Source organism: Oxyura jamaicensis, chromosome 7, assembly GCF_011077185.1.
Source record: "Oxyura jamaicensis isolate SHBP4307 breed ruddy duck chromosome 7, BPBGC_Ojam_1.0, whole genome shotgun sequence".
Lineage (NCBI taxonomy): Eukaryota > Metazoa > Chordata > Aves > Anseriformes > Anatidae > Oxyura > Oxyura jamaicensis.
The window spans coordinates 31,866,510-31,888,761 of NC_048899.1; the positions used below are offsets into that span (position 1 = coordinate 31,866,510).

Sequence of the window (22,252 nt, forward strand, 5' to 3'; positions counted from 1 at the left end):
GTAACAAGTATCTCTTGTTCCTTTAGAAAAGTTTGTGTGAGGGCATTAGCGGAGTGATGCAGCAGTATTCTGGCAGCCAAGTGCCGTCTGATTCTCCTTTGTATTGTACCCATACCGCACAGACTCCACGCATTCACACCTGGGAGATGAGGAATAAAAGCACAGACCTTGACCGTGGTCAGGAAATCTGTGCTTTCTTGTGTAATAGAGCTATTCTTACATGTTCTGAGTTGTATCTACTTTCTTGGCTGGAACAAATTTGCATTACTACCTTCTTCATAAGACTGCTAGAGAGTACACACTTAAGAGAAATGAAAACTTCAAGCAATCACAGCTGAAGAATCTACTTACCTTAGCAGATGTATGGAAGGCATCAACTTCCATGTTCACCATGTCATGAAAAACTGATTTGACTAAAACTCTTATCACGCAGACATGTAAAACACTCTATTTAACTTAGTGGTTTTCATATTATTTAAAAATGTCAGTCGTGTTAAATCACACCAGGAAGTCTGAAGTTTAGCAGGCACTGCAGGTATCTGTAACCACTGAGATTTCCAGCAAAGCAAAGAAGCTCACTTCTTTGTAGTAAAACCTCACTTCTTTGGAGTAAAACCAAGCCTCGAAGAAGTGACAAGTACAATTGCAGAAGAAGTACCAGATCACAGATTCTTAGAACACAGGAAATAAGTATCCAAGAGGGCCACCTCAGGAATGCAGGAGCATGATGAGTCATAGAGCATGCAATGATGCCATGGCTTTTTGAGCAAAAGCCCTGCTGCGACAAGCCTTTGGAGTTACTCAAACATTTGAAGCTGAAAGCAGTTGAATCTGTGATAGCTAAACAAGTTAGTCTCTGTTCTGAAACACTTGTTCAGACTTCAACAGATGTTCACCAACTTTTGAGAAGGTTTTGCTGCCAATATTTGACCTCCTATTCTAAATTGCTTTTCACATGAGGATGCTTTAGAAACACTCACATTATACCTTTTGGGTATTTTTCCTTGCGTTGTGGCTTTTGAAAAAAAAATATATATATATATGCTCTTCAGTTGATCCAGACTACTGACCTTTCAGATTAGCTTTTAGAAGAAAAAAATAAAAATAAAATAAAGACCACAAATATCCTTGTAGTGCCATGTTATTCATTTTGTATTTAGTTCAAGAAACTAGGGGAGGAGAGTTTGGAGCTCACATAGACAGATGCCCTTCTCTGGATCAAGCGGAGTGCTAGTGAAAAATGGTCCCAGCCTTTCCAATCGGCTGGATATTATAGCATCCACAGCTCTATTGGCTAAGCCATGAATAAGCACTCCCTAATTTGCTTCAGCTAAAATGAGACATAACTAAAAATATCCTCTCTGATGGGTTAAATAATGTGTCTGCTTCCTCTCTAGGAGCATAAGGAATGCTCTCTCCAACAGAGCTGGGGGCATGCAGCATCTTTTTCAATTATCACAACTATGTGGAGCCCAAGTTTGACTATTAGTCAAGTAGGTCAACAGTGGAAACCCTTCAAAAAAACTGTGTTCCTTACAAAATAAATCTATTTCTAGTGACAATGCTGCATGCGTAAAAGTGGAAAAAATTTCAAGGCACTATTTCTGAATGCTCAGTACTTCTACAATAGGTTTATTCAGTCTATTTGGTAATGCATAGAGAAAGAAACTCTTAACACATTTCTGTGAACTTAACATTTCTTGCTTGTCCTGCTGAAAGACTGCAGGAAGTTTTCCAAAAATAATACCTTAATCAAACATAAAAATAATAAAAGTTGATTTGCAGTTCTACAATGTTGTGTCAGACATCATCAGGATTATAAGGACGTCTTTGAAGAAGACCACAGAAAATTTGTGAGAATGTGCTCATGTGCAGTATCTTAAACATAACAAAACCCAACAAGCATTTTATCCAAGTGTTTCACTCGCTCTTCTGCTTTTGAAAAACTGTACTAGGCAAATGCCATGCCAAATGATATTAATGAATGTGTTAAGTTGGGCAACATTTTATAGACAAGTGGGTAACATGAATTGTGTTAGCCCTTACTGTAAGAACGAGGACATTAAAATACTTATTTGGAGCATACAAGCTTTTTCAAGTTGGTGTACTAGCATGAAAGCCTGCCAACTTGAAAGCCAGCTAGCTTAACCTTTAATGACAAAATATTTTGAAACCTTACTATCTGAAGACAATGCTCTGGCAAAGCCCAGAATCCATAGCTCTGTCAGTGCAGTTTTTCATCTGATAAACTTTTGGTTTTGGTGTAACTTCAGAGTCTGCACTGAAAAGACTATAGCTACATTTTACTTTATAGGATGTGAAAAACAGAAACTTCCCTGGATTTTCCTGCAGAATAACTTCCAGCTTAATCCCTTTGCATATTCTACATTTAGAACCTGCATACACAGTATGCTTCCCATGGTAATACAGTGAGAATCAGTACAGAACATTAGTTCCTTTTCTTTAGGCCATTTTTATGAGAATGCCTGACTTATCTTGAGTATCATGCATGCCCAGCAAAGGATCAGTTAACTATTAGCATATTGGGCAATCCTTCAATTCACTTTCAATCGTACCTTATGTTGCAATTAGCCTCGGTGAATCACTGTGATTATTCATACAGGAATGTACAAAAGCACAAATATCAAAATCTGTTCTGTGTTCTCTTGAACATACAGGGTCAGATTATATCCAAACCATGTAGCATTGTTCTAAGGAAACTGCCTGGCTTGACTTTAAGAAAGTTGCTTTTAAGGAAATATTCAGTGTAAGTAAAAATCACATTCGACTCTCCATAAAGAAACATTTCTTTTTTTTTTTTTTTTTTCTGATTGAATCTCCAGACAGAGCAGGTACCCACACATGCACTTCAGCTTACTTTGGTATTCAAATGACTCCCTTCTTGCCAACATGTGTGAAGGTTATGCATGTGGTCCCTTCCTAAGCTTAATATTTTTCTCAATAGCATGGTGAATGTGGGATTCAGAGCACTTCTGAAGGCTTATTTTTCCATTTACTTTTTGTTTTGCTTGGATAGGCTTCCAAATGGTCTTTTAAATTACCTTTTCTAACAAATTAATTATGATCACAATTTATCAACTGAAAATAATCGAGTAATAGCAATTTCGTAGTGTTTCCAGTTTGGGAAATCCCATTACCAAAAATAATAACAATAATAATAAGTCTGTAAGAGTAAAGACACTCAAGTAAGTGATAACAACTATGCAAGACAAGTTGTTTCCTAGTCTGTAATCTTATTAGTAGATAATATTTGCAAGTAATGTTCAGTAGGAAGCAGAGAAGGCTCTGGAGTCCAGTTCATTTTCTAAAGCTATTAAAAGCAATACCTGATAAAAAGCTACATTGCAAAAATATTTGTGGGTTTTGCTTCTAAGACATCTGCAGCATAACATTTTTCCTTTAAGTACTGGTAGTTTTCATACTAATGAGCATACATTTTATTGCAAATACTACATTTCTAAGCACTGAAGGCTTACAGCTTTGTCATATGATGAAACAGGTAATAGGAACCACATAACAGCTCAGCAAGGGTCGAAAATACAAAGCGTTAGTAAATACATAAAAGAGGACTGAGAACAAAGTGCAAATCATAACTATCATAATCTAACTCAAAATATGCCCTGAATTTGATGTTTTAACTTCAGTATCTCCGAAACCAGATCAGAAGTCTGGGAAGGCAGCAAAGGTAGTTGAACAATAGAACCATTGCCTCAAGCAGTGGTGGTTTCATGCAAAGGGGGACTTGGGATGTGAGGACACACCAAGGACAGCTGAGGATGACTACGATGACTTTGCACCCATTAAAACACAAATGGTGCAAAGAAGGTGCAGTGGAACAACTAGTAGAAGCTATGCAATAAGATTATTAACCAGTGGGCTAAGAAAGCAAAACAAAGCACTTTCTTTTACACTGAGAAACTACCTAAATAAATCCTTAGCAGTTAATGTTTTACAGTACAACTGGGTTTAACAAAGGAATTAGACAAGTTCATAGGTCCATCAGGGGCTATTAAATATGTTGGCTGAATTACAGACTTCCAGATAAGGATGCTGTAAACCATTTATTTCTAAAACCCACAAGGATGTTCCATAGAAACAACTCCTGTGTAATTGCCCTGTTTCCAATACCCTTTTCCCAGGTATCCATTACCAGTTGTCATAGAGACCTGATTCTGAGGTAGATGGATTTTTGGTCTAACCCAACAGAACAGTGAAAATACTCTGCTGTGTTCTCTGCCACGTCTAGCCCTGCACACCTGGACTGCGTCCTTCCCCCAAGGAGAAAAGAAATTGATCGAAACTGAGTTTTTCAGCTGAAATTTTAATATAATTTCTTCTGCTGCTTTGTCCTTTACATCTTATTCATCAAAGATCTGATCCAAATCCTTCTGAAGAAAGCATTTATCTAAAATAAACAGATAAAATTTCTTTTGTAAAGTTTTAATGTGAGACTTACTGAAGTATTACATATCCTTTTTGGGATCTGATCCATTTCATCCAAATCAGCTATTTTGTTCTTGTAAGTAGAACATGCAAGAGTAGAAACTAAATTCTAATTCTCTTTATAAATGCCATTTAGCAGGTCTGTAAAATAAAATTGAGGATATTTTCTCTTATGAAAATATTACTGTGCAGCTGGGAAGTAGATATAATTTTGCCTTGCCTATAAATGTGCTATTTATGTAACTGTAAAATATTCACCACAACAGAAATAAATATGCAATATGTGTATACTGGCAATATACTTAAGAGTTTTATTACATGGGATTACTCAAACTAATTCTAAAAGGAACAGTAAAAAAGGGGAAATCATAATTTCTTTCGGAGAAGACACAAGATCATCATGTGTACTTGTACAATAGGAAGCAAATTACTTAGTCAAGAGCTAAAAATATGAGTCCTGTGATATTTCTAAGTGTAAAAAATGCAGGCCTGTGGGTTTCTTACAAAGTTGACCCATTTTTATTCAAATGCCTCAAGAACCACAGCCTAAGAGCCTCATCATGTGATGAAGAAATGTCTGGCACTCCACCTTAAGATCTGCAGTTTGCCTGCCTCAGTCTAAAAGTTTAAAACCGAAACAACACCAGCTTAGATTTAGCTGTGTTGCTGCCCTGAGGTGGGAGCTCCATAGCCTCATAAGGAAGAAAACTTGCATACAAGGGAGGACATATGAAGCTACACTCAGAAAGACAGTTTCAATTCATCATTGGGATTTCATATCCTTTCCACTAAGAGACTGAGAAGAAAATACATAAAATTGGTGTGTCTCCAGATATTTTGCCATCCCTTGCACCAGGTAAAACAAACTGAGCTAAGCTGTATTCTGCTAGGTCTTCAAAGGTGAGGTCACCTTTTCAGAGTTTTTCTTTCACCGCATGATCAGGTAGGACAGAAAACACTGAGAATATGCGCCTTCTGTGTTGCCATAGGTGCTCTCTCTGTTCACATCAACATATGCAGCTTGATTTTAGTAAAGTAGAGAACAATCATCCCATTTTAACATGTTGTGCATACAAATTTCAATTTTATTTTATTTTAGTAAAAGCTCCATTAGGTATAAAAAGTTACTATGTGTAGTCTTTCTGTCAGTGCAGTAGTCATAACTTTTTGGCTGTCTTCTCAGGTTTTGCCACATATTAACTAAGTGACCTTGGATAAGCCACGGAAGTTTACCAAGTTCCAGTATAAATACTAAGAGGAAGGATGTGCAAGATCAAAATAAAATTAGATGCTGTGAGATGCGTACACACTTTCATAATTACATTTTATATTATTTTCAGCTCCTCCAAATTCCACAGAAAGCACTATTTCTAGATGTTTTTTTTTTTTTCCTGCAGCTTTAACTAATTAATTTTATCTATAATATCTTTTGAAAGCTGTGAAGTCAAAATTTATTAATAAAAGCGCCGTTCTGTATATTTTTGCTTGAAGGCAGAAGACAGTAAGCACTGAAACACAACAAATCAATACAGTATCATTTATAGTATATACTCAGAATATTTTTTGTAATAAAAACTTTAAACCAAGAGCATAATTCACCTTGTTTCCTGTATTGTTTAGGCTGTAAATGCTTCAAGGCAGGTATTGTTTATCATACTACTTCTAACAGTTTTATGTGGCATCGAAATTGTTGGATGTCTTTTAGTGCTACCACATGCAAATAAAAATACAGATATATAAAGAAATGAAGGCTCACTAAAAGAAAAAAAAAAGTTTAATTAGGACTAAAATTCTTTAGTTCTTTTCCTCTTAAGAAGCCGCTTTTCTTTGTATCGTCAACAGCTTATGTATCTCAAACGTAAGGTAACACTTTGCCTATCCAGTTTCACTTTTTTATTCTGTTAAAACTGTGTTGATAGCAAAGTAGCCATCTATTTTGGGAATTTAATTAGTTGCCGCTACTTCCTGGTCCTCTGAGATTTTGTATCACAGGCTGTAAAGATTGCTGTCTTCATGAAACAAAGCTTCTGCCACCTAGAAGTATTTTAGGACATTTCTCAAGGGCCTCGCTCAATGTTTTTTTTTCTTTCTTTCCTCTTTTTGACGTACTAGTTTCAAGCTCCCTCCCACTTCTCCAATCTAGATCTTTTAGCTTGTGCTGTTCCTGCGTGCGTTGCTTTGGTTTTGACCTGCTTATCTCCCTCCGGTATCTTCACTGCCTGGAAGAGACCGAACAAATGCTGGACGGTGACTTCTAACCGAAGGAAATTCTCGTCCATCGAGGCTGTTCCGTCCCATTTTTGTTCTGGGAGCAGGCTGTGGTTCTGCTGAAGCCCGCAGCCGCCCTGCTCTGCACAACCTGGCACGGCGCTTCCCAGCCGCAGGGGGGTGACCGATGCTTTTGAAGAAACTACTCAAACCCCCGCTTTACCACCCCTTTTTCCAAGCCCAAGAAATCTGGATGTAGTGCACACAGCCAGAGAAACGGCAAGGTTTCAAAGCCGTTTATTTATAATTGGCGTGCCAACGCAGCTATCACGAGGCAGGGCTCTGTTGAGCCCCTCGCAGCCCCTTCCTCCTCCAGACGTCTCCTGGAGGCCTAGCGCAGCCCTGGGGCGGCACAGAGGAGAAAAGGCCCGCAGAGGGCCGGACCGAGAGGCGACAAACCCCCGCGGCCTTCGGGGAGCCCCAGCGCCGCCATTTCGGGCTGAAGGGCGCTGCGCCCGCGAGGGGTGGCCGGGCAGGGCTGGCGGGCGGCTGGACAGGGCCGGGCGGCTAGACGCGGCCGTGAGGCTCGATGGGGCCGAGCACGGGGCTGAGAAGCAGGATGGGACCGGGAGGCTCGATGGGGCGGGACGGGGCGGTCGCTCCCGTGCTCGGGGCTGGGCTCGCTCCGCGCCTCCATCTTGAGAGGGAGGGCAGGGGGAGGGCAGCGGGCGGCGCCGCCGCCGCCGGTCGTAGCTGCGGGCCCCCCGGCGGCGCTCAGGTACCTCCGCCGAGGCGGGCAGGGGGCTGCGGCCAGCCCCCCCGAGCGGCTGCGGGCGGTGGGTGGTGAGGGGAGGCGGGCAGCGGAGCCCCCCGCCCGCTCGGCCCTGCCGCCGGGGGGGCGCCGCGGGCCGGAGGCCTCGCTCGCCCCGTGCCCGACCCGAGGGGGCCGAGCGGGCGGTGCGCGGCCGTGACCCGCCGGGAGCCGCCTTTCCTCGCCCCGGGGCTGTTGGGGGCGTCCGGCGGGGGTCGGCCCGGGGGGAGAGGCCCCCCCGGTGGTCGTGTGGCCCCTGCTCGGCCCGGCTCGGCCCCCGCAGCCGGTATCCCCGCGGTCTGCGGTGTTTGCTTTGGGAGGGCAGGAAGAGCCCGTCCTTCCTCCTCCGTGAGCCCCAGGCTGTGTTTCTCCCCCCGCGGCCGCCCGCTTGTTGTGGGGCGGACTCGCTTCCCGCTCCTCGTTCCTGCGGCTTTCCCCCAGAGATAAGCGGGAAGGAAGGGAGGAGAAGCCCCCGTCCGGGCCGTGCACGCCTGTTGTCTGGTTTTGGTGGTTTTCCCCGCTTGCCTGGGAGGCTCAGCTTTCAGGTGGCGGTGACATGCAATCCTGAAGGCTGCTGTGCTTGTTCTTTTCAGAGGTCTGCGGCTGTTCATCCCGTGACAAAGTGCGATATGTTTAGATCTGGCAGGATTACACGGGTAACCTATGAAGTAGATGTCACTTGTAATTCTTAGCTGATATTAAATGTATAACTACAGGTGTTTAACAGATGTGTGCTGGTCTGTACATGATAACAGTTAAAGAGCTTTGGCAGCTTGACGTTATTTTTTTTCATCTATTTTTTATTGGAGGGAAGGAAGAAGCAAGGCGATGTCAATTTCACTTGTCAGCTTTCACTGCCAACCCGAAGCTGCTTTGTAATTCCTGTGGTACTTACTAGCTGTTTATGTCCAACAGGGCACAGTCATGCTGGGATGCTGGCTGACTGGACCTGGAGCTCTGTGGTTATGTGCTGCAACAGCTGATAGACACTGCTACGTAGGCAATAGATCAGTGTTATGCATTATTCAAAAATCTTGAAAAAAGTTTGCATAAATGTAGTTTTCACATATAGAAATAATAAGTGCAGAATTAGGAAACGTTTTGAAGTGTTCAAATTATACCCTAGGTACCAGGATCCAGCTGTACAATAACACTTTGAAATATTACTTATATTTTCCAGTATGGCCCACTAGCAGATTCCCAAAATATCTCTTTGCAAAGCTAAGCGCCCCCCCCCCCCCTTTTTTTTTTTTTGTAATAAAATTAGTATGTTTTCTCTGCCTATTTTGGGCTTGTATAACTTTTTATTTAGCTAAGAATGGTGATCTTTACTTGCAGTACCCAATACTAGCATGAAAAACTTGCCTTCAGGTTTCCTTTTTTTTGGTCTTTTGCTTCATTATATTCTGCAGGGAATTTACCCTGAGTGAAGATTACCAGGCTTTATGAGAGTGTGATGGTTGTGTTGCATCAGGCTCACCTTTCCATCTCTTTTTGCTTTTACTGTCATCCAGTGATACCTCTTGAAAGTTCAGCAGAAGTCAAAGTTGCTTTAATGTAGATTTCCAGATTTAGAAGGAGGGAATGTCAGCCAGTTTACTTCCAGCTTTTTTTATTTGTGATTAGTCAAAGCAGTGTCTCTGTCTTATCTTGAAAGTAATCAAACACAAAGTGAGAATCACCTGATGGTGACAGTACATATTCAAGGAGGGGGGTTGTATCCCAGAACTTGTATGATTGGAGCAGCCAGTATAACTGGAAAAACTAAAACTATTTCTTCTGTGTGCAAGCCCTATCTTGGTATGTTGTCTCTTATATTGTATGTGAAATAATCTTGAGTAAATACAAGGAAGAATTTCAAGTTGACTTGCCCGCACCATAGCTTGTGACTGAGCTTCTCTTCTGGGTCTCTTGTTGTTCTTGTTATCAAGTACTTCTTTGGAGGTTTTGTTTTCTTTGTAAAACAGCTTGGGGCAATAATCTTGTGCTCCAATGATTCTGTCAGTTTTTTTACTTGTAATGACCTCTTCCCTAATCATCAGTAAATCAAGAGTGATTTCGTATTTTGGGAACTTCATGTGGTTTTCCTTTCTAGGGTTGAACTCTTAATGTGGAAAAAACATGATAGTGTGCCCAAGGAAATATTTAGTGCTACAGAAACAAGATTGCACATGAAGTATCAGTAGTGGAGTTATATGTGATGTCCTCAGAAGTCGCTTCTTCCATTTTCAGTGTAGTAAGAGTCGGACAGACCTGTTGTGTACACACGTTGTTAATTATGTTTGAGAGACCATTTTTAGATATATTTTTTTTGAGCATCATAAATTAAAGTGTTGGTGACTCAAGTGATCTAGGATATGGTATGTTTAAAGAAACAAAATACAGCGACGTGACAAGGAACGTTAAATACTTTCTCTTTTCTTCTGCAGAAGACCTTCATGTAACTAGCTGAAAAATGGTTCTACAAGATGACAACCCCAACTCTAACACTATTGAAATGGTAAATAAAATTAAAAAGACTTAAAGAGAGCCATGCTGTTTGCTGAAAATTATAATGATATTAATAAATGCATTTAAAATGAATATTCCCTCAAATGTCTCATTACAACCAGTATCTTTAAAGTTATACCGTGTGGAAATGGTATTTCCCAGTAACGGAAACAGAAGGCAAACATAGACTCAAGTGTCTACTAGATTTAATAGGGTGGAATATTGTATTTACTTCTAAACCATCATTTCTATTTCATCCCATGTGTCTTCAGGTAGCTTAAATTTATCGTGGGTTTATGCACTTCATGAATTAAGTCTTTTATAATGGGGAAGCCATGTTTTTCAAGGGAAGGACCCTTCTCTTACATGGTTCTCATTTTAGGTCTCAGATGTAGTATTAACGTGCTAAACTGTTATTCTGAAATGAATTTATTCTTGCTAATAAGCATTGAAAGGAGTTTTGTGTGACCAGCTCCACTAGGTCTACAGCCGACAGCACATCTTGAGGGCTGGTAGGGGGTAACGTTCAGTTCTTGCATGATAACTAAATTTGGGTGTAAATTCTGAACGTGGTTACTTGAGTATAGCTAATATGGATTAAGTAGGGATGGAAAATATGCAACTAAATCGTATCTTTAGTTTAGTGATATTTAATTTAGTGTGCATGGAGAAAAGAATTTTTAAGCAACTTATTTTTTCTTTCTGTTTGTTTCTGTTAATGTTATATACAATTATTTCTTTTGGGACATAAATTAGGCCTGAACAAAATGCTTGAACTTTGTATGGATAAATATTTTCCGGTTTAGGTCCTGATTATCTGAGATGCTGATTGTCATCTCCAGTTACATTGATAGCATAAGGAAAATATGACCAGCAGCTGTTTGCATGTGAGGGCACAGAACTAGACAGGCATCAGAATGTACAGTGTGTACATTGTGTATGTGGTATGTGAAATGGATAAGCACACGCCTGTGTCTTCAAAGTACATCTTCAAAACTGTTTTGATTTGTTTTAGTCATTCAGTAAACTGTATGGTGAAGGGACTGAACTTGCTGGATGCTAAGCAGTGTGTAAGTCTTGACGAGTTCAATGGGGGCTGAATTATAAACTTATGTGATGTATCTTTATAGTCTCCCTCTTAATCTTATTTTAAATAAATGAGAAGCATCCGTTAAACTCTTGTAGGAGGTAAAAGTTAATAAACTTTAAGGCAAGCTTGAGAGGTAATCAAAGGCAAAATTTCAGCTAAATGTTTAGTGCTGCCCTTACTGCTACCTCTTCTTATATACACTAATTTGTGACTTATTAATATGGGGTGTGCATAGATGTAGGGTATATGATACAGGGAATCCCTAAATAGTGTTTAGCAACATATAAAATTGTTAGATATTTCCATGTTAAGAAAAGAAAAAACATTCCAGCACTTCCGAACAATAAAACTTGCAGCTTTATTATTCTTGTTTGTTAGTTCCGGTTTTGTTGTACATCCTTTTGTTGTGCATCATATATTTGCTAACGTCTGGATTTGCATATGGTTAGATATCAGATGGGCTCCTGATTTGTATAGTACAACGCTTTTCCTCAGTCCCTAATATATTATGTTTCTTTTTCTATATAACAATTAAAAAAAGTGTTAATAATAACACTGAATCAAATCAAGGAAAGATGATGCACTTACACCAAAAATAATGTGGAAGTGTGCCATCTGTCTGTATTTTTTAAAGGCTGAAAAGCCTATATGCTCTTCTACTGCTTTCCTAATTCTAACACTTCAATTTTTGCTTAGGAACGTAGGCTTGAGAAATAGGATCTTTCACTGCATTGCTTATAAAATTAGAACTAAGGTTGTCACCTTCTTCCTTCTCATGTGAGCCTCTTGCATTCAGTTAATAAGGAAGGGACCGTGTTCTTTGAAATAAAAATAGTAATTGATCCTGTCTTCATGCAATTCAATGTTGTCGTCGCAGCATTTTTTATGTGTACCAATTGTTGAGGTTCTATATTTGTATATCTCTAACATCTAGGACTTGAGTTGCAGTACGTGCTTGTTGAACTTGCAATTTTAGAAAATATTTTGTGAAGCTAATTGCATAATATATGCACACAACATTTTTCAAAATTTTGTCTTTCTTTTTAGGAGACTATCTTCACTGTGACGTGATGTGTGAAGTTTGTTAGCATTTTTTGTTTGTTTTTTACACTTACTGTGGAAGGTATGTATGCGAAAAATAAAGCTTATTCTTTCTGTGTTTTTTTTTTGTTGTTGTTTGTTTGTTTTTTTTGTTTTTGTTTTAATTGGAGTTCATTGCAGTCAATGTGCAGAAGCCAAATATAAAGGAATGTGTGGAATTGTTATTTCATTGCAAGTTTGGAAATACCAGTGATTTGTCAATAAGTTGGATAACGTGGCTGTCTTAAAAATTCCCCAAATACTAGTCTATCTGTCTTTGCATTCTATATGAAGTTTTACAGGTTTTAATTCTATCCTAAAACTTTTTATGTAACTTTCAGTTCTTATTTATTTGTCTTTTGATAGATTGTGGGTGAGGTATGAAAAATCAGGTACTAAAAAAGGCACTGTCCTAATGAAAGAAATGCAAATTAAAAAACAATGTTGTAGGTATTTTAGTACTGTCACTTAACCATTTTTTAGTCATCTACTAGCTTGAAGGTGCATCTTGCTACATGATCAAGAGTTGGTAGTCACCTTTTCTTGTTAAGCTTTTTTTCTTGTTATGGGAGAGTGATGCAAAAAGTGATTTATTTGGCACACAAAAATGTTAAACAGATACCTTGCAAATCAAATGAGCAGGCAGTAGCTGCTATTGCTGTAACATGCTAAACCCCTCAACTTTGAGGTGTAACTGTGCTTTTTAATTTGAATTTTAAAATCTACGTATAGGTAGAAAAGAAATGGTGTAACACATACTTAAGCTCTGAATAGCTTCATATATAACCTCTAATCTGCAGAGTGCAAGGAATTCTATTGTCCTTTATTTCACTCCCACTGAAGGATCCTAATGCTAGGAATTTGTAGGAGCCTAACGCAGCCAGGTTGGATACGACGTTCAGCAGCTACAGAATGTGCACAGTCTCTGCACAGACTATACATGCTGTATGCTTTGATGCAGTTTGTGGTGCAAACAGAAGAGCTAGTTGTGTAAGCATGTCATGTAGAGATTTCAAATCCACTAGGCAACTGCTGTTCCTTCCTGCTTCCAGCTACCTATGCCCTTTCTACCCACAGCACATAAGTGGTGAAAGGATGGAGCAGTTTCCACTTCTGCTATACCTTACCATTGTTATTTTGTCACCTGGTAGCCTGACAAGGAATGAGACTTTTCTTTTAGCTCCTTTGGAACTTCTTTATGCTCAGATTCCATTTTGGCTGCATGTTATGAAAACGTGGGTGATCTGTAGGCTACATATAATAAAATGTAATACAATGCCTTGTAGGCTATTAGTCATAATAAAATGGAGGCAAAGTTGGTAGAGCTTAGTACATAGTATCTATTAAACTCATTCTTAACAACTCAAAAAACTCACAAGCTTTCAGGCACCAAAACGTTTTTGTGTGGTTACTTGGGTTTAAAATAATGTACCCATTTATTTTCTCTTTGAAAATAAATGTTTTCTTCTTTATTCTGTATTGCATAAAAACTGCAGTTCCTTGCTGAGTCTTTCATAACGTTGCTTCTATCTACTTACAGACTTCTGCTTTCTTTTGTCAATCCCACCATTTTATCAGAAAAGCAGGATAATTAGAAGTAATGCCCACACATGGAATATATGAGCATAGAACTAGTGGTGTAATTATACTTCAGTAACTCTGATTTTTTTTTTCTTTGAAAAGAAGCCCTTTGAGAAATGGAGAAAGAAAAAGTGTCTAGATTTGAATGTGGCAGAGAATATATAGCAAAGGAGAAGCATGAGGCAAACAAAGGTGGGAAACAGTGTAGTGATCTGAAAAGCACTTGTGCACATGCAAACATATAAATAATTAATCTGAAGAACAGGCTAGTCTGAAAGAAAAACCTTGTAGCTTCCTTGCTGAAGATATTGTGGCGCTGTCTTCTTTAAAAAATGTTCAAGTAATGAAAAGGCAGTGAGTGAGGATATGTTGACATGTGGAATAAACAAAGTGTAGTGTAGTTTAAAGTCAAATAACTTTATTATCAAAGCAGTTCTCCTCTCTTTATTGGGATTTGCTCCATAAAGGTGAATTAGTTCTCAGTTCCTTGAGTTCTTTCAAAGATAGTGAGTTAGGTTTTTATGTTGATAAATGGCAAGGTATGCTATATGTTCTGTAAGGAGTCAACACTTAATGCATTTTCTTAAAATAGACCCAAAATAAGATAATGTTAATCATAGAACTGCCATATGCATATCTCACGGAGTTTCATTAGATAGTATTTGAAATAGTCTACTATGAGTGGACACAGGTATGATATGTCTGTTATATACCTAAGCTTGTATTTGAAGTTTCTAATCATAAAGTTGAAGGTTTTCCTAAGTTTGGGTCTTATAATCAGCACTCGTAAAGCTGTATCATAATTCTGAATCTTCTTCTACTAACATTAGTGAATATAAGAGTGCATGTAGGTCTGGCATGTACATGACTAGCACTTGAGTTACAACACAACCAAGATTTTTAAAAGCTCCTCTGTCTTGTTTCTATTTTTTGATCTACTTTATTGATCTACTTTATTGATCTCCTAATGTTTACTGAAGATTCTAAAATTAATGCTCAATTTAATGTGAGTTGTGCAAAGTCAAGCCCTCTAAAGTCAGGATGTGCCACTTCTTTGGCCAACCCAAACAAAAGCACTTCTGTTCTCATGTTTACTCTGTGATTTGAATAAAACAGAAGTTCTCTGCCTACAGAGAGAAAAAGAGAGCTGGTTGGTCTATGCACTGCCATAGTGCTCATCTCCTGCATACATTTTCTCTTCAGAATTTTCTATTGAGCAGGAGTAGGAGTATACTCCTACTCTTACAGTTAAAAAAAAAGAAAGGCAGTTGAGTAAAACATTTAAACTGAGCTGGGCTTTCCTAGAATTTCCTAGAATTGCTTTAATTGAGACCTTTCTATTAATACCTTGGACAAAGATTTCTAAGGTCCATGAAAAGGCCAATAGGCTTGTGTCTGTCAAAATCTGAACTTTTTGTCTTGTGATTTCTGGGAACTCTGTATGGCTTTCATAAAGCTGTACTAGATGACAAGCCTAAACTTTGTGGCTGTAGTTTTCACTTCTTAGCATATGAAGTGTTTATAAGTGATTATTCCTATGTATAATGTAGCAGGGGCACAGTCAAAATCATAATTAAAATGTTTGAGCTTTTTTATCTTAACCAGGGAAATCTTTCTGTTGTGTATATGCTTACTGTTCGTTTGAAAGTTTGTCACTAGAATTGGTGCGTGCCTGTACCTCATTAATCATGTAGATATATATATATAAATAAAAAGGTGTAAAACAATATATAAAAATAGTTCAAGAGCATGTGTAATCTGATTTTTTAAGCTTACAAGTAGGTATTTTTTTCACATTTTACATGTGGGAGAATCGTAATTTACTAAAATGTGTTGCCATATCTTCAGAAATGTTTGAATCCTAAAATTTAAGCAAGTTTCTAACTACTGTTAGTTGAATTGTATGTGACATAACATGCCAAACTAATCCCTTCTGTAAGCCTAGAGTATCTGAATTTACAGAAATGCAGTGGTTTGAAATTTTGCAGAACTCGCAGCATAAAAATTCCAGACATTTTATGCTTTACTACTTTTGCTTGTTTCAGTGGTGGAACAGAAGATAAATTCTTGAAAAGCCTAGACTGACATTTTAATTGTCTCTGTCTCTGAAAGTCTCACGCCAGATCTGTCAAAGATACCCTTTCTAACAAGTGTAAGCATCTGCTTCCAGGCATTCTGGGTCTCTTTCATATATGCAGCATTTGGTCTTTCCTACCCCCAGTGTGATTTTTTTGTACTTTTTTACATTCTTGTTTGTAATATTTTGGGTTTTATTTCTTTATTAATACTGAACAGGTTACAAATGGTGTGGGTTTTTATCATGAATCGAATGAGCTCCCAGAGCAGTTCATCCTCTCAGCGCAGGCGAATGGCTCTAGGAATCGTCATTCTTCTCCTTGTTGATGTGATATGGGTTGCCTCTTCGGAACTCACTTCTGTAAGTATTGTTCTGTGAACCTTAAAAGAAAAAAAAAGCCTATTTAAGAGAAAAATCTAGGGGGAACATGGTCACTCATGCTCAGTAGGCATTCTAGTGTAAGGTTTGACATTGTTCTCAGTACGGGGAAGATAGTGTCTGAATTTACTGAATTACTGATTTACTGAATTACTTTACTGGATTACTGAAATAACTTGTATATGCTAAACATTATGAGCACGCACAACTTGGTGACGACTTCTTTCAATATAGAAGGTATTATTGGCAATTTAAAAATGAAATAACATAAATTCATAAATGTGTACTGTAACTTGGGAGTTCCTTTTGTTTATTGCCATATTGATGAAAATAACGCCTCAACTTTTCCTGAGAAGTAATAAACGAGTTGCAGCATTACAAGTTAGGTAGTATGGTAGATTTTGGTATGGACCATCTAGAAGTCTTGGATTAAAGGACTCATAGGTCACGGAGTTAAGCCCTGTAATTGCAGATAAGCTTGTCATAAACTAGTTCATATATTCACCATCTTAAAACTGGTCTGCTATTTACTTCATGTTAAGTTTTAGGACCTAAAGTGGAGCTTTAGCTATCGAAATTGAATTTTTAATAAATTCTTCTTAAATTCAGGTTTCTGAATAGTTATGTTCTGTGACAGTTCTGAAACTAAGCATTTACAAATATATGTGCTTTCACATGCTATTATTGTAACTTTTTTTTCCAATGACCTGGTGGAAACACTATTGATTCTGAAATATTACTTAGAATAATGTTCTCTAGTTTGTGAATACTATGTTATTGCTTATAAAAGTGATATTTCGTTTAGGAAATGTTTGTATATGAGTGTATCCTTGGTCCTATTTGAATTGTATAGCATATATCACTATGTTGCTTGATAACTAAAAAGTAGCTTTCCTCTGGTGGTGTAGTGTCTTACATGATGGCATTTAAGATGCTTTGAGAGAGGACGTCTCCAGAATAGGTGGGACCACTTGTCTTTTGGTCATAGGTGCCAATACTTGCAATGTTATGACTTTGGAAACCAGAATGTCCTGGACTATATATACCTGAAACTGTTCATTCATTTTTATGAATTTGTACCTAACTGGTAATTTTGGATACTGCAATTATTTTCTTTCCACAGTATGTTTTTACGAAGTACAACAAACCTTTTTTCAGTACATTTGCAAAAACATCTATGTTTGTTCTATATCTCTTGGGATTTATTGTTTGGAAACCATGGAGGCAACAGTGTACTCGTGGGTTTCGTGGAAGGCATGCAGCTTTTGTAAGTACTTTAACTTATATAACTGTTTTTATGCTTGTAGAAGTTTGTACAGAATTATTTAAAATAAAGAATAGAAAAAGGTGGAATTAATATACTTGCTAAATAGTGCTTTAACAAAAGTAGTTACGAACTGAATCATGGCATAGGCTGAGGTGGCAATCATAATAGTAATAGTCTTGTGAGGAAAAAAATTAAAGAAAAAGCAGTATGAAATATGTGAGGAATCATAAGAAATCCTCTACTGAACCAGACCATGTGCCCATTTATCCTGGTGTTTTACCTTTGGCAGTTGCAGAGGATGATTCTTCTCAAGAAGAGCTTATGTGTCTCACTGTTGGTTCCCTTTTCTTCTCCAGCATTTATAACCAATGCAATTAGTACTTGAACATAGTAGTTGATTTTTAGACTTTTTTCAAAGAAGTTTTGAGGTTTTGGGCATCGTATTTAGGAAAGACTGCTGTTAGTGCTTACCAAATATAAGTATTGGCAACCTTTTATGCGCATGAATGGCCTTCTGTTGCCCGTCTTAGAATTGGGTGCAGTTTGTGCTAGAGTCTAAAATTATGACAGAAATAGAGGCATTTTCCAAGGAATTGAGAGATGTTGGGAAGACCTCTTGTTCTGTGCCAGTGTTTCAGAATGCTGAACAGCAGGACTCAGGAAGCAGTAGGACATTTAGCCTTATACTAATCTCACATTAAAATAACAGGAAAGGTGATCCAAGAACATGCTGTTAATCAACATGTCTCTATAGAAAAGAGCTTGTATGAAAGGAGTATATTGGATATATATGGATATATTGAGCGTCACTGATAGTGATATTTCAGGTGTAACGTACTTAAAGGTCCTTGGGCTTAATGTCATGTATAGCATGGCAGTTAAACTTGCTTTAAAAAGTTGTGTTAAACAAATGGCAATCATTTAGAGTTGGGTGATACCTTGAAATATTTTTTGGTAGGCCTTATGCTGTTTAGAATCTTCACAAGATAACTGGGAAATTAAAAGAATTTATAGGTTCTTTACTGGAAGAAATAACAAGGATGTGATGAAAGCACTGAAGGATGATTAGTTGTACAGAGCAGTTAAACTGATCAGGTTTACTAATCTAAGCAGATGAGTAGAATGAGTGGCTCTCGCCTAGCGTGAATGGTAGTGGTTACATTGACCAGCAGAATCCAGAGCAGTGCTATGTCAAAGACAGAGATAATACTTAATTCTCATATGACGTGGGCAGCAATGAGTAAGACGACTGAATCTTACATGTTTTATGTGTGGCACTCATGGGACTGCTCCTGGAATCCTGTTGTTTTCCTTTTATATTACCCTATAAAGGTAGTTTTTAATAATTTGTAGGAAATAACTATTTGCTTTTGATGTTCAGATACTTAGAAAGAACAACACAAAGGACTGTAGAGTGCATTTTAAAGTAGTATTTTTTTGCAGAGACTTTTGAAGAACTTAGTTAGATATGCAATTGCATAATTACTGTAAGTGCCTTTAAAATGCTGTGTGTTTATCAGCCTGGAACAAAAATGATGTATTTATGAATTTTTATTTCAACAGTGATTGTTTAGGTAAACACACTTTACTTTAAGCCCTCTTCTACATCAGAGGCTTTGTAGATTTATTTCCAGAGTGATAGAACAGCAAGCTGCAAGTCAGGGAACTGGGGTAGCCGTACTTATAAGGATGTAGAAAGGAAGAGGAAAAAGGATAGCTGACCTTATCCTGACTTAAGTCCTGTTAAAACTGAGGCAGAGTTCTGTGTTTTTACACAAAGGACCTTTGCCCCAATACAATAGCGAAAAAAGAGGACTATTGTAATGTCTACACAATAACTTAGTGCAATGTCTCGGTGACTGACTGAACTTCACATGCTTTGGCTTTACAACAGCCTGATCCTGCAGTGACACCTGGGTAGTTGAGTTCAGTGGGGTTCTCCAAGAGGTAAAGGGAATTACCAAAATGAAGTTCCTTACTCAACTTCTAACCCTCTTGGTTTTGGTGTTGAGGGTGTATATGTGGGGAGAATTGTGACAGAAATATGGAAAAAGGTGTTCTCAAACAGAAAAAAAAAAAAAAAAAACAAAACAGGTTGTCTTGATAAATTGTTACATTTAAGGTTCTTTTAATTAGTTTGCAGATGCTGAAGGTTATTTTGCTGCTTGCACAACAGATAATGCTGTAAACAGTTCTCTGGTAAGTTCCTTAACTTTTAAAGCTCAGTGCTTTGTAGTAACATGACACCGTTATCCTGACTTCTTGCCTTTAAAATATCTATTTACATGTAATAGTTTTTGGCAAAGGGGCTTGGTAACTCAAGTATTTTTTAAGTACTATAAATAATGCTGTTACTTATTATGAGAAATAGAGGTTCTCAACTCGATAAAACATTTACTTAAATGTTTCTGTAGTAGCTTGTGAAAGAAGTATTTGTCGTGAAAAGGAAACCTTTCTGTATTCAGCTCAGTAGCTACCAAAGCAAAATGTGGAGAGCTAGTGGTAAAGCCGAACATCTTCCAAGACAAACACACAAGAGCATCATTCAGTTGGTTGCGTACTGTGATCCTGCATTGCAGTTTGGAAGAGAAATGGACTGCCTTCTTCCATCCAGTGGATGAAGTGATTACAGTTTACTCAATCAAATGTCATTGCTGATAATTCTGCTGATAAGCCAGATGTCATTTTTGCAATGATTTTCATCATCCACAAATGATGTTTTTTTTAATGCCCCTGTTGCTCACAGACTGCTCCCTAAACTGCATGCTTAAATTGGAGGCAACATCCAGAAATGGATCCAAAACACAGAACGTTATTAAAGCTTGCACTGCTTCTGTAATAAAGTACAGGAAGACAATTGAGTGTTGACAATCTATGATACATAATTTATATTTTCTACTGAATTATTATTTGGAGAGCTTTTTTTTTTTTTTTTCAACTTGATTTATCTACATTTAAAAAATCATGTTAGTCTACTTGGTGTGTAAAGATCGTCTGACCTTAGAAGAAAGATTCACTGTTAACCTTGGACACTTTTGTGTTAATATAAACACCCCACAAAAATTCTGCTCCTAAGGAAGGAGACTAATAAAAATGCAGCTACCAGATTTTTTTAAATTATTATTTCACTCTTACAGCTTATTAATTTAATTTAAATAAGCAGCTTAACTCTTGTCTTGTCAGAAATATTTTGCTCAATTAAAACTTCTGCAAAGTGTCTTGTATACTGGAGGTCTTTTCCCAGTTTTTTTTTTTTTTGACATCTAGTTCATCAGTTTTTGGGAAATGATTATGTATTCATTTTTGTATGGATATTCTGTGTTTTATGTTTCTAGTTTAGCATTTGGACAGAGGGTATAGATCTACTGACACTTATGTTTTTTTTTTTGAGTTATTTCTAATTTTAAATCAGTAGGATTGAATTGTGGGGGGATGACCTTGGTGACCTTTTGTGTTCATGAAGATTTGCACACAGTTATTCGCATGCTACATTTTACCAGTATGTTTGATGTAAAATACAGAAAACATATGAGCATTCTTGACAAGCCTATCTGCTCTGTGTAAAAACATTCAATTAAATTTGATGCTCAATATTCACCAAACTACTATTTTATATTTATTTTCTAATAAATTAATTCTATTGCTTATAATTTAAATATCCTGCTTAACTTTATTTTACGTATACTGATTCATTTCAGAGTGAACCTTTATATGTTCCTGTAAAGTTTCATGATTTGCCAACTGAAAAAAGTGGCAGTAATAATAGTGATGCAGAGAAAAGTGAGTAAAGATTCTTTGGAATGCTGAAATGCTAGTTCTTTGATTTTATTTTTTATTTTTTCCCATTTGTTGGTATAACTGCTGTCGTGTTGCAGGACTGACCTTTTTTTTCCTCCCCATCCCCTCCCCTTAAATCTCATGTTGCATGAATTGCAGTCTCATATTTGCTTTCAGGTAGAGAAAACATAGGCCTATCGTTCAGTTTACCTTTCTTGGTCACTACAGATCCAGCCTATGTTTATCTCAAGGGACCAGCTGGGTTCAGTACTTGTGATTCTTTCCTTCTGGGCTTGTATGACCAGCAGCAATGAGTCAGCCTCTGGAAAAACAAGCTATTGTCCTTTTTAGAGCAGGAGCAAAGCAGTCAAAGTAAGAATTTTAACAGTCTATGTGCATTCTGATTTTATTTAAGCCTCACTATCTTGTGATAGTAGCTGAAATGGGCCTAACTGGCCCAGATAATAAAAGAAACGTTGGCTGTCAAGAGTCCAGTTATCTGATCCTCAGCAAAAGTCCCTGTTTATAAAGGGGAAAGTCTCTTTTAATTTCTAGATGAGAGATGTTTGGAACCACTTTAGTAGGCTCTACTGTCCTGTGATACCTGCACCAATCACATGGTGATTGAGCAAGGCTTTTACCCTTTTTTTTTTTGTATTGTTTTTTGAATTTAGGAAATGAGGTATTGTTTCATATTAAATCAAGTTAATATTTGTACGTAGCACATACTGTTTTCTTTCCATAGGAAAATAATACTAGAGTAAACTTACAAGTAAAATCTGAAACTGTCTAGTCCTGATACTCGGATTAGTTAGGGGGTAGATTTCAAATGAGAAAGCGACCTTATGATGTCTTCTAAACTTTGAGGTCTGCTGGATGCTGTCATCCTCTGAATAGAACACTATCCTTGCAGTTAGGTAGATTTGTATAGTTTTTGGTTATTTTTCTTTAGATGATTAATAGTCAATCTTATATGTACTATTTACCAATACAGAATAATTCCTACCCAAAAATCTATGATTGCCTTGT

General features: G+C 37.7%; 1 protein-coding gene across 1 annotated transcript in view; it reads left to right on the forward strand.

The window, feature by feature from the left end:
• The first annotated feature begins 7,307 nt into the window (after positions 1-7,307).
• Positions 7,308-22,252, forward strand: part of SLC35F5 (solute carrier family 35 member F5) — a 35,150-nt gene continuing 20,205 nt past the window's right edge. The window contains exons 1-7 of the mRNA XM_035331128.1: positions 7,308-7,450; positions 9,913-9,983; positions 12,111-12,186; positions 16,020-16,161; positions 17,303-17,446; positions 19,583-19,645; positions 21,145-21,226. Of these exons, the coding sequence (XP_035187019.1) occupies positions 16,027-16,161; positions 17,303-17,446; positions 19,583-19,645; positions 21,145-21,226 (424 nt within the window). The 5' untranslated portion in view covers positions 7,308-7,450; positions 9,913-9,983; positions 12,111-12,186; positions 16,020-16,026. The remainder of the gene's footprint in view (positions 7,451-9,912; positions 9,984-12,110; positions 12,187-16,019; positions 16,162-17,302; positions 17,447-19,582; positions 19,646-21,144; positions 21,227-22,252) is intronic.